Source organism: Patiria miniata, unplaced genomic scaffold (assembly GCF_015706575.1).
Source record: "Patiria miniata isolate m_02_andy unplaced genomic scaffold, ASM1570657v1 HiC_scaffold_16, whole genome shotgun sequence".
Lineage (NCBI taxonomy): Eukaryota > Metazoa > Echinodermata > Asteroidea > Valvatida > Asterinidae > Patiria > Patiria miniata.
Genome location: NW_024037054.1, coordinates 15,064,562 through 15,079,993, shown reverse-complemented (window position 1 = coordinate 15,079,993; position 15,432 = coordinate 15,064,562). Strand labels below are relative to the sequence as shown.

Here is a 15,432-nt window from a genome sequence, read left to right as displayed (position 1 = left end):
CTGTTGTGCTATCTGTGCATTGGCAACCTGTTGCGCAGGCACTCTGGTGCCCTTCACTGCTTGTCACCGTTGACGGGGTACTGCACATTGCACATAGTACATAACGTCCATTGTCTTCTTCATCTGTGCTCGATCCTCATGCATTCTTGAATAGGTAGCAATCAACCTTGTAGTGTCAAGCAATGACTCCTAGCTTAACTTCTTTGATGGACTATCGGTGACCAATTTGCTCATTTCATTTATGAAACATGAACGTTTGTTGTTGTCCGTTAGTTGTTCAATGAATTAGAAAGTACGTTTTTGTCACTACCCGTACCAGCATGCATTTTGAAATTCTGGCCAAACATTTTAATAACAGAAGAAAGATTTCAATTGAGTATGCGAAATACATATGGGTACCTAGAGTTCAAAAAAATTGTGAACAAACTGTTTTGCTGCTTTTTATGGAATGCTCCAGTGAGACATTCCTATCCCTGAGTTTTTTTTAACACTCGCTGATCTGCGTCAAAGAGGTGCGTGTACAAGTAAAGGCAGTCAATCAATATAGTGAAGTACACTCCATATGAAAACCTTTTGCTTTTTAGTGAATACATGTATTTAATTTTTCTGCATAAAAACATCAAGGTAATTTGAACATAGTTTTAAAAGTACACATATTGTTTAAATAAGTAGATTTTAAAAATATTTTAAAATAATTACATCAAAAATTCTACGCCTATTATTTAAGATATCATAATTTGAAAACATGTTAGTGCCCCTCTAAAAGCAAAAAAATGATCTGAAAGTCACAACCACTGGAAGAAGAAAAACAAATGTTCCTGTCTGTTTAAGCTGATGCATATATGTACAGTATATTGCAATTCTACAAAAGTAACACGATAATTCAAATGGTATTGATAAAAAAAAAAACCTGATCATTTTGTCGGTCACGCCATCGTATGCACAAAGTCCATAGACGATCCATCACTTCGCAGTGCACCCAACAATTTCATCAACTGATTCTAATGCTCTCAAAAGGTTTAATGTTAGATGCACCATGTACAAGAGAACTTTAATTTCCTCTAAAATATGCTTTCTATACAGTTTATTAATTAAGTTTCAATTATTTAAATCTGAGGTGGGTTAAATATACAACTAAAAATAATCAGTTTAAAAAGAATAGTCTTTTTTACAATACTTGGCTGGTCCCTGCCTTTTTGGTTTCTTCCAGTATACACTAATCCGGCCTTGCTATAATGTATTACTTTTATCACGAAGGCCCCCTTCAATGGCGAAAGCATTGTGCTAGCTATTGTTCAGATGATCCATCACGGGCCGTTGCTCTGTGCAATAACTTGCCTAATGGTTTCTCCATCGAAGGGGGCCGTGTGCGTCAAGGGCGGATCCAGGGGGGGGGGCCAAAGGGGGCCATGGCCCCCCCAAAAACGAAACCAATTTTTTTATTTTTTTTTATGTGACATCGCAATAAAGGCAGGCAATGAGTACACCACCATCTTTTCCTCAAAAAACATTGGTTAAAGTGGTCAGAAATTGCCTCAGATCGCACCACAGAGCATCTAGAATCCAAAAAATTTTCGGGACCCACTTTTTTGGGGGACCAAAAATTTTTTTGGGCCCCCCAAAAAATTGTGTTCTGGATTCGCCCTTGGTGTGCGTGTACAGTGGTCACACGCCTGGATCTGTATATATTTCCTAGCCGAATCCATATACTGGTACCCATGCTATTCTAGACTCACATCCGACGATTGTCAGTTCTGTAGCGGTAGGACATCGGTCTTTTCAACGACGATTCTGCAAAAATAAAATGAATAGAATAAATTGAATGTATTTTAAGTGTTCTTAAAAAACTTAGCTCTGTCCTAAGAAGAAATAAGTAAAGATTTCTATCCAAGTGATATTGCTGTGCATGTGCAAATAATTTAGTGTTTGATTATTGGAACTTGAATTTGATCGAATATTTTAACACTGACATTGACATAAAGACTTTATGAATATCATGTGTGTATCGATATCTTTTTTCGAGATACCTGACTTACTGATATTTCACAGTTCTTAAAGATGCTAATTTGGATTAATACTCCCCACGGAAGCTTTTACATCGTGTGTGTTAAGAGGCAAAAAATGAAACGAACAATGAAACCACTCAACTTTATGTGCGAACAAAATTTCATCATGGACACATTTCATCATCTTCTCTAGATGACACATTTTTCAAATATTCTATTCGAAAAATGCTTGAATATTTGGATATTAGATAAATCTAGCACAGCCCTACCATGTGAAAATCGTGACCCCTTGTGTTTTGCACTGGCATTTTGCTGGCAGCTGAATTTTGTTTGTTGTTTTACAATTCAATACGTGCAATGATAATGAGGGAGTGCTTTATTCAGCAGGAAAGCTGTAACACAATTCAATGTCATGATGCTACTGTGGATGTGGACAAAAATCAATATTAATCCAGTCGTGTGCCAGACTTTCAAGTGCTTACAATTAGTCATGCACAAAATGGCAATAAATTTAGCGTTCATCAAAAGTAGTTGGTTCCCACTGCGGATTCCGGCTCGCTGTGCGATTGCGGCACTGGTCGGATCGTGGCGCGGTGGGCGCCGGACACCTTTCGCGCCACGCGACCCCTGACCCCGTCGTAGGTAAAGAAGCCCTGCCGTTTGTTTAGTTGATGAGCTGCACGCTGTGCTTGGACAACTGCAGTGCCGGGGTTAGTAAATAAGAAAAAGGAAAAGAGTGAAGAAGATGTTAGTCATTAAAAGGTGATGATGTGTGTAGTAAAGATGACCATGAAAAGTGATTGGTTTTTAATAATAAATGTGTGCTTGGCCGGTTTTAAACACTATGCTTAAGACTGTTTGGAGTCTGCATGCCGAGCCGAAAATTATCAGCATCCAGACTCCAACCAGTCTTAAACATAGTGTTCAATACCGGCCAAGTACATATTTATTCCCATTTATGTATACCTTTTCGGTCAAAAACTCAAAACAAATTGGTCCAAAGGTCAAAAATTATATATTTCCAACGATTTTGTTGAACAGTTTTACCTCATGTTTTTCGAAACACCCCTCTAGCCTTATTAGTGTATGTCCCTCTTGCGAGTAGTGTATGTCCCTCTTGCGAGTAGACGTATACCTTTTTGGTCAAAAACTCAAAAAATGTTGGTCCAAAGGTCAAAAATTATTTATTTCCAACGATTTTGTTCAACAGTTTCACTTCATGTTTTTCGAAACACCCCTCTAGCTTTATTAGTGTGTGTCCCTCTTGCGAGTAGACGTTAACATCTCCTTATATGGAGATTGGAGCACGCATCACACGTATTGTACGATGTGGTGCAGAACGAAGCTTCGGCTGTGTATTGTAAATTTAGGACTATGAAATACTGACTCACTGTGCGCATGCCTACGTGAGGATTGTTAACGTTCAACCAAAAAAATTGTAAAAGGCACTGGATTTCATAGAGTCCAAATTTCATGTGACACTGGAAAAGTGTTTAACACCAGCCAGCCGGTGTTTATCAACCCTAAAAGGCCGGCCACGTGACGGGCTCTCGACCAACAGGAATAAATAAACTGTCTTAGGTATTTATGAATACATTTTTAAAGCAAAAATCCGCACATTTTTATGGACATTACTTTAAGTTTGTTTTTGCTTTATTTTGTATTGGTGGGGGGGGGGGGGGGGGGAGGGGGTTCTAGTATTCTACCCAATTCAAAGTGTGTGGAACCCTCTCCAGTAGAAAGCAGGGTCGGAATTTTACATGTACTGGCTAAACCTTGCAATAGTACATGTACATGGGCCAAAGTTAGCGGCTAAATCTACTTTCCATAGACACTTACATTTAATACTTTCAGCTGTACCCGTACCCGAGTAATTTGGACATCGCCTAAGATATTTGAAGGATGGTACAAGGGAACAGGCTAAAAGACCATCAGGAAAAACTACCTCAAATTCTCTGGTGTAAGATGGAGTAAAGACAGTTCAGGGATTGAAAAGATAGAATCAGAAATCACCGCAAAAGTGAAGGTGACACTCACATGCTGATCTTAGGGCCAGTTCATACTTCGTGCAAATGCGAAGCTTAATGATGTCAGGAAATTACTGCGCAAATTGCCAGAGTTGAAATTTGTTCAACTTTTGCGAATTCGCAGTGCGAACATTTGACGTCACAAATTCGCATTCGCTTTGGCACTGAGGATGAACCAGCCCGCGAAGGAGGAGATCATGCATCAAGTGCGTTGAGGTGCTTGCCAGCCCAACCAGATATGCCACTGCCCCGGACATGGAAAAGTAGTAGCAATAGACAAGTAGGTACATTGTATGAGGATGTGTGAAGTTGCCATTCACAGTTTTACAAAAACACTTTCTACTGTGTGCATGAAATCAGTCAGCAATGACAGCGACTATGATAAATTCAATGTTTTTACCTGAGTTATGGGTCTGTGTGTTAATGTGATGGGAGACCAAAAAAAAAGTCACAAATACAGGTTAATTAATGACTGTGGATTAATTGACAAACTATAGACGGGGAATGGAAAGAATGGAATAATGTCAACTCTAGCTGTAGTGGCAACGTGGAAGTTTCTTGAATAATCCAAATTTACACCTATGACAATTTTTATTTGAATTGCCCAAAGTACAGCAATAATGAGCAAGCAGTACAGACCCAAAACTAATACAAAACCAGATTTTTAGTATACATGTAATGGGGTTAATTTGTCAATGTACGACTCAAAAGTAGGGAACAGAATTTTATTAAAAGCATTAACACACAAAACAAAATGTCCTCTTGTAAAAAAGAAATGAAGGTTTGACTACACATAAAATGGAAGAAGGCAATTACTATAAACAAAAATTAACAAGTTTGCTGTTTATAACAAAATGGTGCTGTGAATCAAAGCTCTTCAAAAGCACCTGAAGTGTTCTTGTCGTTCGGCACTGAGTTGGCCAACCATTTCTTTTTCCACTGAACAAATTGGGGGAGAAAATCAGTCTGGCACTTTGGAAATGGATATTAGGCCCCCAAAAAAAATATTCGGTCTCTGGTCAGACCAAAGTTCCGGAATTGACGCGGCCAGTCGCGGCTTTTTTTTTTTTTTTTGCTTTTTTTTCTTTTTCTTCAAGCTTGGATTGTACAGACAAGGTGGGGTACTATTTTGCTTTTTTGGTGTCCTCATGTACATTGGTGTCCTCCATAATTTGCCTTGGTGCTTTCGATCATTTGCCTTGGTGCAATTTCCCATTCCTTGGTGCTCTTTGGTAAAAAAAAATTGAGGAGGTGCGGAAATAGAGGGCGCTGTTGGAGCTACCGCGGAACATTTTGGAAAAAAAAAAGATCGACGCGCATGATTAAAATCGACGCGCACGCTGACCAGAGACCGACTTATTTTTTTTTTTGGCCTTAAGACAGTATACACAACCTAAACATTCCATACACTCTGAGCTTTACATGATACTGAATGTAAACATAGCAAACCATGATATGTTGCATCCCCTAATACTAGTAGGTGTTTAAAGTCATGTACATGTACATAGGATCATCTGTACTTGATGCAATACCACCACTCAAAATCCAGAGAAAAATGTTCGAAACCTAACCCGTTGAAGTTTCAGCTCAGTGGATATCACATTTTTCAAGAAAACCCAGCACAACAATTCAAATTCCAAAGACGAATGCTCAAAACCTAACCCGTTTGAAGTTTCAGCTCAGTGGATATCACATTTTTCAAGAAAACCCAGCACAACAATTCAAAATTCCAAAGACGAATGCTCAAAACCTAACCCGTTGAAGTTTCATCTCAGTGGATATTACACTTTTCAAGAAAACCCATGCACAACCTTATGATAACGAAACATGGTTTCATCTACAAGTAGGCCTACACTTTATTTCCAAAACTCAATTGACTGATAGTTTGAAATCATGTTTCTCGATTTCTTAAAAAAGACAACAAGCCAGACGGAATAATTGCACGGGATTTTTAGTACCAGTACTATCTTTAATTCAAGAAAGCTTTTTGACAATAGTTCGGTAGATCACTTTTGGGATAAATGCAAATGATCCTATATATAAACATGAACCTTTAGAAAAAGTCTCCTATAAAGAATTTGTATTTTTTGAGACTCCAGTATTAAAGTTTGGTTTTTTTCAAGCTAGGAAAAATAGACAAATAATTTTTAAAGATGACGTACCTCTACATTTCTGTCGATGTAAGCCGGCCGTTCAGAATACTGCCGGCCATTGCCGTTCATTTCGGGCGTCTTGGGCCTGGGCATGCCCACCAGGCGTGGCTGGAAGTGAAAGATGTGGCCGAGGAAACTATTCAGGACGACCACGCTCTGAAAGAAAAAGAAAGCAACTGAATGTGATGAATCTATTTCGCGCCGGGGTTATTTTGACAAGAACAGAACGACGCGCGGGATTATTTTTCACTCGACCACAAGCCAGGCGGGTTGAAGCCATTGGCCTCGGGTAGAACACTCATATTTCCGACCTCGCTCGCTGCGAGCGGGTCGCTGATAGATATTTCCGGCATCACTCTTTGCGTGTTTATCCCTCATTCCATTCCGAATACCGCAAAACCTTTTCGTGTATATACACATCATCCGGCGCAAACTGGTTAACTGTACTGGTGTTAGGACCCTCCTTAGAAATCTTTTTCTTTGTACTCCCTTCTTTGTGTAGACCTTTTCACATGTCATTTGAATGTAAATTAAGTTACTTTTATAATAGTAAAACATTGTAATGATCATTCTCTGCAGTATGTTTCATTTAAATTACATGAAATTGGCGGTGAACTATCGACATCTTGAAGCTACAGTATGGTTCGAAACAAATTTCCTTTTCAACTTTTAAACATGTTCCTTTTTCATCTTTGTTGAAAAAGAATCAACATACTTTTAAACTAATACGCAGATTTGAAAGGATAGATTATAGCAAGGTAACCTGATGACAAAGAAAACTTCAAAAATTTTGACCTTTTTATTTTGTATTTATATTTATTCTTATTTGTTTTTTATTTTACTATTTTTTCGGGGGGGGGGGGCAGGCATGTGAACAACTTTCATTAAAAAAACCCAGGAAACTTGTGCAAAAACAGGAAAAAAATGTGAAATCAGGCAAAAAAGCCCCAAAACATGCTCAAAATAGATAAGAAGAGAAAACAATTTGGACAACAAAAACAGAAATTCCTGTTCAAACAGGAAGATTCTCATGCCTGGGGGGGGGGGGGGGGGGGGGGGTTTTTGATTAATGTGTACAACCATACCCAGCACAACCATATGCCTTGGGTACGGGCCTGCAATGGCATAGTCCTTTAATACCAGTATTCTTTTCCATTTCACCGTTTACTTGGTACTTGTGGATTAAGTATATAGCAACTTTGTTTATAGGAAATTAGTGTAGATATTTGGAGATTAAGAAAAAGTATGGCTTACCAAGTAGGCGGCAATGAGTGCACCGAGCAGCCAACCAGCGATGACATCATACCAGCTGGCCTTGTAGAATGCCAGCTGTTCTAGGCCAGTGAGGAGAGACAACGCCAGGAAGGAGAGGACAATGAGGGGCTGCAGGGTCTTGGCTGACTTGATGACGAAGACCTTGCTCACGTACACCTTTGTTGTACATGTAAATTGACAAGGAAGTAGTTGGCATGCAGCACAGTAGGCAGTTTCAGGTACATTATGTAGCCTGATATGAGACAGAGGGAAACCCTTCTTTGTGTTGGTCATTGTGTTACCAGAATCTCAGGTATTCTTTTGAGATAACTAGGGGGATGTGTTAGATAACAATAGTCTAGGGTTTGCATGGGGTATAGGGAGATTAGGGGGTACCTTCATCTCATATTGTGCTGGGTGTATTCAGGTATATCGCATTAGTACTTGTACTTCACAGGCAGCATCTTTCCTTGGATCCGCTGATTTCCTCGTCTTTTTCTACTTCTCATGAATGTCGTAACAAATTGAAAAAATGTGCAAAGTCTGTGGAGGTTTGGAATGTCCTCGTTTGTTCTGACTACATTGTATAACACTTTATTTAATCCCTGAGGAATCCATAAAACCATTGAGTGCTCGGGCAGTTTGGGGCGGTATTTCGGGCAGTACAAAAAACTAACAGGCAGTAAAGTTTGCTTGGGACAGGATACAAGAAGTTAATGGGGCAGTACAAGGAGTAACAGGCAGGGCAGTTGGGGCAGTATACAGGAAGTAACAGGCAGGACAGTTGGGGCAGTATACAGGGAGTAACAGGCAGGGCAGTACAGGGAGTAACAGGCAGGGCAGTTTGGGGCAGTACAGGAGGTAACGGGCAGGGCAGGGAGTAACAGGCAGGGCAGTTTGGGGCAGTACAGGAAGTAACGGGCAGGGTAGTGCAGGGAGTAACAGGCAGGGCAGTTTGGGGCAGTATAGGAAGTAACAGGCAGGGCAGTGCAGGGAGTAACAGGTAGCTAGGGCAGTTGGGGCAGTACAAGGAGTAACAGGCAGGGTAGTTTGGGGCAGTACAGAAAGGAACAGGCAGGGCAGTTTGGGGCAGTACAGGGAGTAACAGGCAGGGCAGTTTGGGGCAGTACAGGAAGTAACGGGCAGGGCAGTTTGGGGCGGTACAAGAATTAACAGTCAAGCATTAACCCTAACTCTCCCAAATCTCTCAAATTCACCTGTACATTGTACACATATGTTCTGGCAGCTAGGTGGTGTTTGTGTCTCATGAAATCTAACCATCTGTGGTCCTTCCAGAATTTGTTCTTAAACCTTGCCTTTAAGGATCCACACTTTTACCCCTAAAATCCCTCATCAATTTCAATATTTCTACAGACATTGTCACTTACCCCTGTGTAGATGGCAGAGTATGCACTCAGTGCAGCAAACACTGAAGGAAAGGACTGCCTGTAAATTCAAAGTAAATGTATAAATTGGATTTTTATCAAATTTGTTCACAACTTCACTAGTAACGCGTCAAAGAAGAAACTGAGGGAAGGACTGTCAACGAAAGTTCTAACTTGTATTAAAGTTAGGAGCTGAAATATGAAACAATTTACAGGGGTAAAGGACTTTTAATTTACTTCAGAATTTTATCTGTGTCTCTTTTTTATTACCTCTGCAAAGGAGGTTATCTTTTTCTTTGATTTTGTTGGTTGGTTGGTTGGTGGGTTGGTTGGTTGTGGTTGTCTGTTAACAAGATAACTCAAAAAGTTATTGGCGGATTTGCAAGAAAATTGTTTTTAGGGGTCGTCCTTGGCACAAATTGATTAATTTTGGAAGTGATTCGGATCTGGGTCTGGATCCAAGGTTTTTCAATTCATTCTTCACGATTTAATGCGAATATTTCTTTTGGGTGTACTGACAATATGGCGGGAAAATGTTTAGCTTTGGCGGAGATTTGCGCTCTCCGAGTACTTTCTAGTTAACAATGTGAAAGACTTCCTCATTTTGTCAATGTCTTTGTTCAATGGGCACTAGTCAGAAGCCATAAACCCATACAAAATTGTGAAAAACACCAGGCTCACCTAGCCAAATTGTCGTTAGTCCCGGTGCATTCTGGGAGCTGCGTCACCAGGTCTGTGCCGGTGCACTGCGTTGAGGGCAGCAAACACACACTGAAGAAGTACGGGGCCGGATACCCGAGCATCAGCTGAGCAGCCCGAGAAACAATCCATGTCACAAATCCACCCAAGGCAAAAATCCCTGCAATTTAAAAAAACAACCAACACCATTCTAATAAGCCCCTCAACATTACAAATATTCTTTGTCATTAAAATGATACATCTGCCCTCACTTTCACTAATAAGAAATGTGTTTGCCTGAAACCACATATTTTTCACTGTTTCAAAATGATTGCAGAATGCATTATTCACACAAGAACTGCATTAAGATTGCATAATAACTTTGTATTAAAACTAACCAACATTTCAAAACAAAGATGGGAAAGAATGTTGCAGCTAGCCACTTTTTCCCTTCATATATCGTCTCAAGGAAGGTCAGTCATTGTAAAAATGATGATCAGACATGAATCTGGGACTGAGAAACATTTCCAATTTTATAAGGAAATACTCAGAAAATTGTCTTGACTCTCCGTTGAAGTGGCGTTAGGTTGCAACATTATTTCACAAAGATGATTTGTTTTACTTGACCCTACAAATACGAAAACTTTCTTATCTTTTTTTGTAACAGTCACAATTCACCAATGAAAGTGCAACACTTTGAAATGTTCATTTCATTCAAGAAACAAAATATCTTAATCATTTGGAAATCATGACATGCTTATATTATTGTCAGTCACTAAAATGCTGAAAAATGCTTTATACAAAGGTTTGTAGGGAAAAAATGGAATAACATGTACTTAAGGACACACAATCATGCTAGTTTCACCTCCAAACTACGGTTTACACAAAAATGGGTATTCTTGTGTAATTCCTCAAATATTTTGTAACTGATTGCCCAGATGTCTCACCGATGAATCTCAGGGTGCGTCTCACGATCGGATGGAACTTGACATCAAACGTGATGACGGTCTTCTCAAAGACCGGGCTCTCATAGCCTTGAAGCTGGAATACTGCAAGGGCTGCCTCACCAAACAGAATCTGAAGAATAGAAAATGAAGACTTATATTTCCAAAACGCGATATATCTCCATTTCAAGAAAGTGAACAATGTGAACGGTCATGAAACTTTAACCCTAACCGCCCTGAATCCTTCAAAATTGTCTTTACCAAAGTGGAGGAATTTGGAGGATTGAGGTTACATGGCAAAAGTGCGTTACTGATTTCGTAGGACGTACTTTGTCAAGGTATTGGGCCGGCCCTTGTGTTGTTTTTGCTCAGCCATGCATAACTTTAGGCCTGGATTATGCTTGAAATCCTCTTGTTCTGCTCCAGGATGTCACTGGCCAAGCCTCAACATGTTGACAGTCACTGCCGCAGGATTTTGCAGGATTCAGGCAGTGGTCACTCCTCCACGGACCGTTTATAAATGTTTTTTTTAGGGGTAATGCATTCCAAACTTTATTAGAAAAACTTCATGTTATCATATACATGTACAAAACACTTACCCCAAAATTCGACAACATGACTACTTCTTTTAGCCTGCTTTGTTTTTTTCTTCACTTTTATTCTTTCCATTTTTGAAGATTCAAATTATGTGCAAGTAATGAATGCAGAAAAAAAATTGAAGTTGTTTGCAATCAATGTAATCAATATAAACAATCCACCAAAGTTGAAAAAGATGTGGCATATGCTTAGTCGAACAGGACATGAAAGTCTCAGGTTTATACTTGGTGACTCAGTGCAGTCGGTCAGTCAATGACTCAGTCAGTCACAGGACATGGCCTTTATGAGTTCAGAAAAATACTTATATGGCACGTTTAACTAAGATCAAAGCACTTTGCATTATTATAACCCCTGCTCATTGGGCCAGTGAAACATTCCAAATACCATCTCAGCTCCCTGGGGAGTACACAGCTCGATGCTGCCATTTCAGCACAAAGCAGCTACAATCAACCACAATAACCATCTCTGCCCTCACAGGTACCCATTTACTCCTGGCTGGAGAGAAGCAATGAGTGACAAAGTGTCTTGCCCATCAAACCCCAACCCCAGGTGGGACTCGAACCCACAACTTCAGAATTACCCTGCAGACAATGAGTTCAATGCTTCAGACCACAAGGCAACAGTACTCTATATATGTATGTACAATGTATTTCAAAATGAGCATAAATGAATATTAAAACTCACCACTACTGGGGGAAGGGCAAAGCACAGCACGTATATAACCACGTCAGGCACTTTGGTCTCCAGATTAGGGTAGCTATAATGCGCTATATCGGCGCAGGGGATGTAGGGGCGATTCATGTAAAATCCTTCCCCCTCCCAGAACACCATGAAGTACCACAGGACGATGATGCCAGCCAATAAGAGGCAGTCGACAAAGAAGAAACAAGGGATGAGGGCATTGTTGACCACGGTCAGGTAACGCCCCTTCATTGTTGATATAGGGGGGTGACTGTCTCTTTGCAACTATCAATGGTCTTGACTTCTGTGGGGAAATCAAACAAATTTAGTCTGTAGTCAGTGGTCAAACAGAAAAAATGAAGTATCTTGACATGCGAGTCCCTATGTGAATTGTGTTTGTTTTGCTGAAAGAACAGTTACTTTTTTTTGTGATCCTTGGACAGAACTTTAAAACGGTGTTTGTGGTCAAAATTCCGTAACTTAAAAACTACATGAGTCATTTGAATGAGTTTTATACTAAAAGAAAGCTTATTATGTGGGCTTTCATATCATACATTTTGATTTCTCACCCTGTACAAAGACTATGGGAAAATTGTGAACATTTTCTACTGAATTTGGAAATTTTTCCCAGTCCTTTTTTTCTTTCTTTTTTTTAATTGTAAATGACTGACCATCAATGAAATGTCTGTGCAAAACTAGGCCTATTCAAATAATGGACAACTGGCCTTATTCATATTAATTAATTTCAAAAAAGTACACAAATTTACTTTCACATATAGCAGAAGGTAAAGCTACTTGCTCATGATAAATCGTTTATCAAATACCTGCAACTTTTTGTTTCTAGTAAACTTTCTAAACTCATATTTTTGTTAGCATAAATACAGACTCTTGCTCAAATTACTGTATAAAATGGAAAGAATGTAGTATCCAGACACCAATTCTTTTGTTGTGTACAAAGTCTATGGAGAGTTGAGTGCTTTCTCTTTCTCATTTCCTAACAAAATTGGAAATGTTTCTCAGTCCCAGGTTCATGTTCTTTCAACATTTTTTACAATGTCTGGCCTTAATTGAGATAATCTATATGATGAAAAAAGTAGCATCAGGATGCAACATTCTTTGGAAAGATTCCCACATCTGGCTATCACTAACTTTTCCCTCGAGTGATCTATTAGCCATCAGAAAGTGTCAATATGCCCTGAAAAAGTCAAAGTTAGCTGGCAAAATATTATAATATTTACTGAGAAAACACTTAGAAATGTTCAGACCAGTCTCATAGGGTTTGTGCACAGGGTGAAAAGTGATGGCCAGATATGGGAATCTTTCCCATTCTTTCAAATTAGAATTTTATTTTAAATTGCCCTAATCAGTGATGGCTATAAGCCGGCGCAGGGGTCTACATTTAAGAAAAAACTTCAAAAGAGATTTTATTTTACAACTTTAGAACTGAAATGAAAAAAAAAAAGAATCGGACTAGTGGCTGAGCAATGAATTATCATATGTGACATTTGTACAAATAACTTTCTCGCCAATGGTGATGGGGAAAATGGGTGCACCAAACCATAACATAATTGATAGAAATGGCCTTCCATGCTTCGAGAGTTTCATTCAATGGAACAATAATCACTGAAAGACCTTTTTGTGAAAGTCAGATATGCCCGGTGCAATTCTTGAACTAAAGTGACCTTTATCAAAATAATCTTAGTTCACTTCTGATTTCCCATAAAATTGACCTCACAAGTAAAAAAAAAAAGGAAAGATTCACATATCTGGCCATTACTTGTCACCCTGTGCACAAACCCTATGAGACTGATCTGAAAATTTCTAAGTGTTTTCTCACGCAGTATATACTTCAATATTTTCCCTGCTAAATTTTACTTTTAGGACATATTATCACTCTCTGATGGGTCACTGAAGGGAAAAATGAGTGATGGCCAGATATGGGAATCTTTCCAATTATTACTGTGATGGGCCCTACTTAATGAACTACAGAAGGAACATGTGCACAGCAAATCAGAATTTTCCTTGTATTCTTGTTTTCTGGATATTTTTAAAATGATTGTTGCAAGGAAATAACATCTTCTAAACAGCAGCATTCGTTCAAATTGTTGTAAAGAAAGCTTTTTTTCAGCCGTCCTGAAAGTTGTTCTTAGGCACGACTGACCAGAGACAACAATTTGGGGAGGAGGGCAGGCTAGCGCCCCAGTTACTGGATCTACACTGCAGTCTGCAGTTGACTGCAATTGTATTTTAACCTTTCGACCAAATATAGGGTGATGATACTTTACAATTAGAACGAACTGCTGATATTTACAATACAAACATCATAAACATTAGGAACAAATCAAAGTGGTATAAAATAAAAAATAAAGTACCGCAGTAGACGACGTTTTGACGGCGTTCAGGAAATTTAACAACAGACTTACCAAGTTAAACTGCTTCGAATATTTAAACTTCAGGCAGTGCGATTTCTCTTATTCCAGAAACACCTGTTTCTGAAAAAAGGTCACAAAAATGTATTACGAATCTCTGGCGTTTGGTCAACAACACATTACGACACCACACCCAAACCCGATCCTTGTGTTGCGTCTGCAGTTAGGCCCACAGTTGTAAGATTTCGCACCGCCATCTGTGGTCTGAGGGAATTTCATCCATTGTTATGTTAATCAGCCTCTATTGGTCCGTGGGATAACACAACCAAAACGTGCCCAAGTATTTGCATATTGATGACCAGATATAATATCCTCATGCCTCGCGCGGAAAAAAATCAATACACGTTTTGACAAAGGAAATTGTAATGACAAAGCGAAGGATTGTTGGAAAGTATAACCGGCGTATGAAAGTGGACAGGATTAGTATAACAAAAGCATCTCTTTAGCACGCTTCGCAGCGGCCTTAATTCTCCATCCAGCCAGCTACAAGGATTTTTTTCCTGTGTGATTATCGAGGTCGAGGGCTGATCCTGAGTAGCAGTGATTTGTGAATAATTTGTGCTGGGGAACAGTTATTATGATAGTCCTGGTTTTCATGTATGACTATATGAGGGGTGCATACCTACCGATGTTCCCCAACCCTAACCCTAATCCTAAGGATTTCGGGGAACATCGGTGTTGGGGAACATCGGGTAGACCCATTTTGTCAAGTTTTAATCTAAATTATATCTTAATTATCTACAAATGCATAAAGACATCCATCTTAATATAAGTTTTCCCGGCTATTTTAAAACATTCTTCGTATATTCAATTTCGTCCAGCAACATCGATTGAGTGCACTTTAAATGTTTAATTTCGTCTTTTGTCAGACAATTTCAAATTTAGTGCAAACAAATTCAAATAATGAGCACACGATTTCGAACCGGTGTTATCGTGTTATTCAGAAATCAAATTCGTCTAATTGAGTTATATATAAGACGAATTTGATCTCTGTAATGACGTAATATTCTCGACCCGGTGACTAAAAAGCCTGGTGACCAAACTTTGAAATTGAATGGTAAATGACTAAATTGGTATTGTGAAAAGCATGTGAAAATTTTCTCGGACAAAATTGAATGTTAGAGTTGGTGAATCTGTTAAAGTTGGTGGTCTGAGTGTAAACAAACAGACTTGTAAAACTAGATAAGAATTTATCAATATCCAGAACTCCTTATATTATAAGGACTACATGAGAGATTTTAAAAACTGTGGAAAAAAATGAAAAAAATAAAACATTAA

General features: G+C 39.1%; 1 protein-coding gene across 5 annotated transcripts; it reads right to left on the bottom strand.

Annotated features, from left to right (window-relative positions):
- Positions 1-1,682: 1,682 nt before the first annotated feature.
- On the bottom strand, positions 1,683-14,362 carry LOC119723091 (phospholipid phosphatase-related protein type 5-like). Of its 5 annotated transcripts, none has more exons than XM_038193608.1 (9): positions 14,149-14,360; positions 11,729-12,029; positions 10,451-10,580; positions 9,507-9,684; positions 8,829-8,886; positions 7,441-7,617; positions 6,196-6,342; positions 4,434-4,446; positions 1,683-1,791 (listed from the first exon to the last, which is right to left on the bottom strand). In XM_038193608.1, exons 2-9 carry the CDS (start codon positions 11,975-11,977, stop codon positions 1,733-1,735), a joined length of 1,011 nt encoding a protein of 336 aa, XP_038049536.1. In that variant the 5' UTR covers positions 11,978-12,029; positions 14,149-14,360; the 3' UTR covers positions 1,683-1,732. The 5 variants fall into 5 exon arrangements, with proteins under 5 accessions (XP_038049536.1, XP_038049535.1, XP_038049534.1 ...); XM_038193607.1 differs by lacking the exon at positions 4,434-4,446 and adding an exon at positions 4,921-4,972 and having other exon boundaries at positions 14,098-14,359; XM_038193606.1 differs by lacking the exon at positions 4,434-4,446 and adding an exon at positions 4,921-4,972 and having other exon boundaries at positions 14,149-14,359.
- Between the last annotated feature and the right edge of the window lie 1,070 nt (positions 14,363-15,432).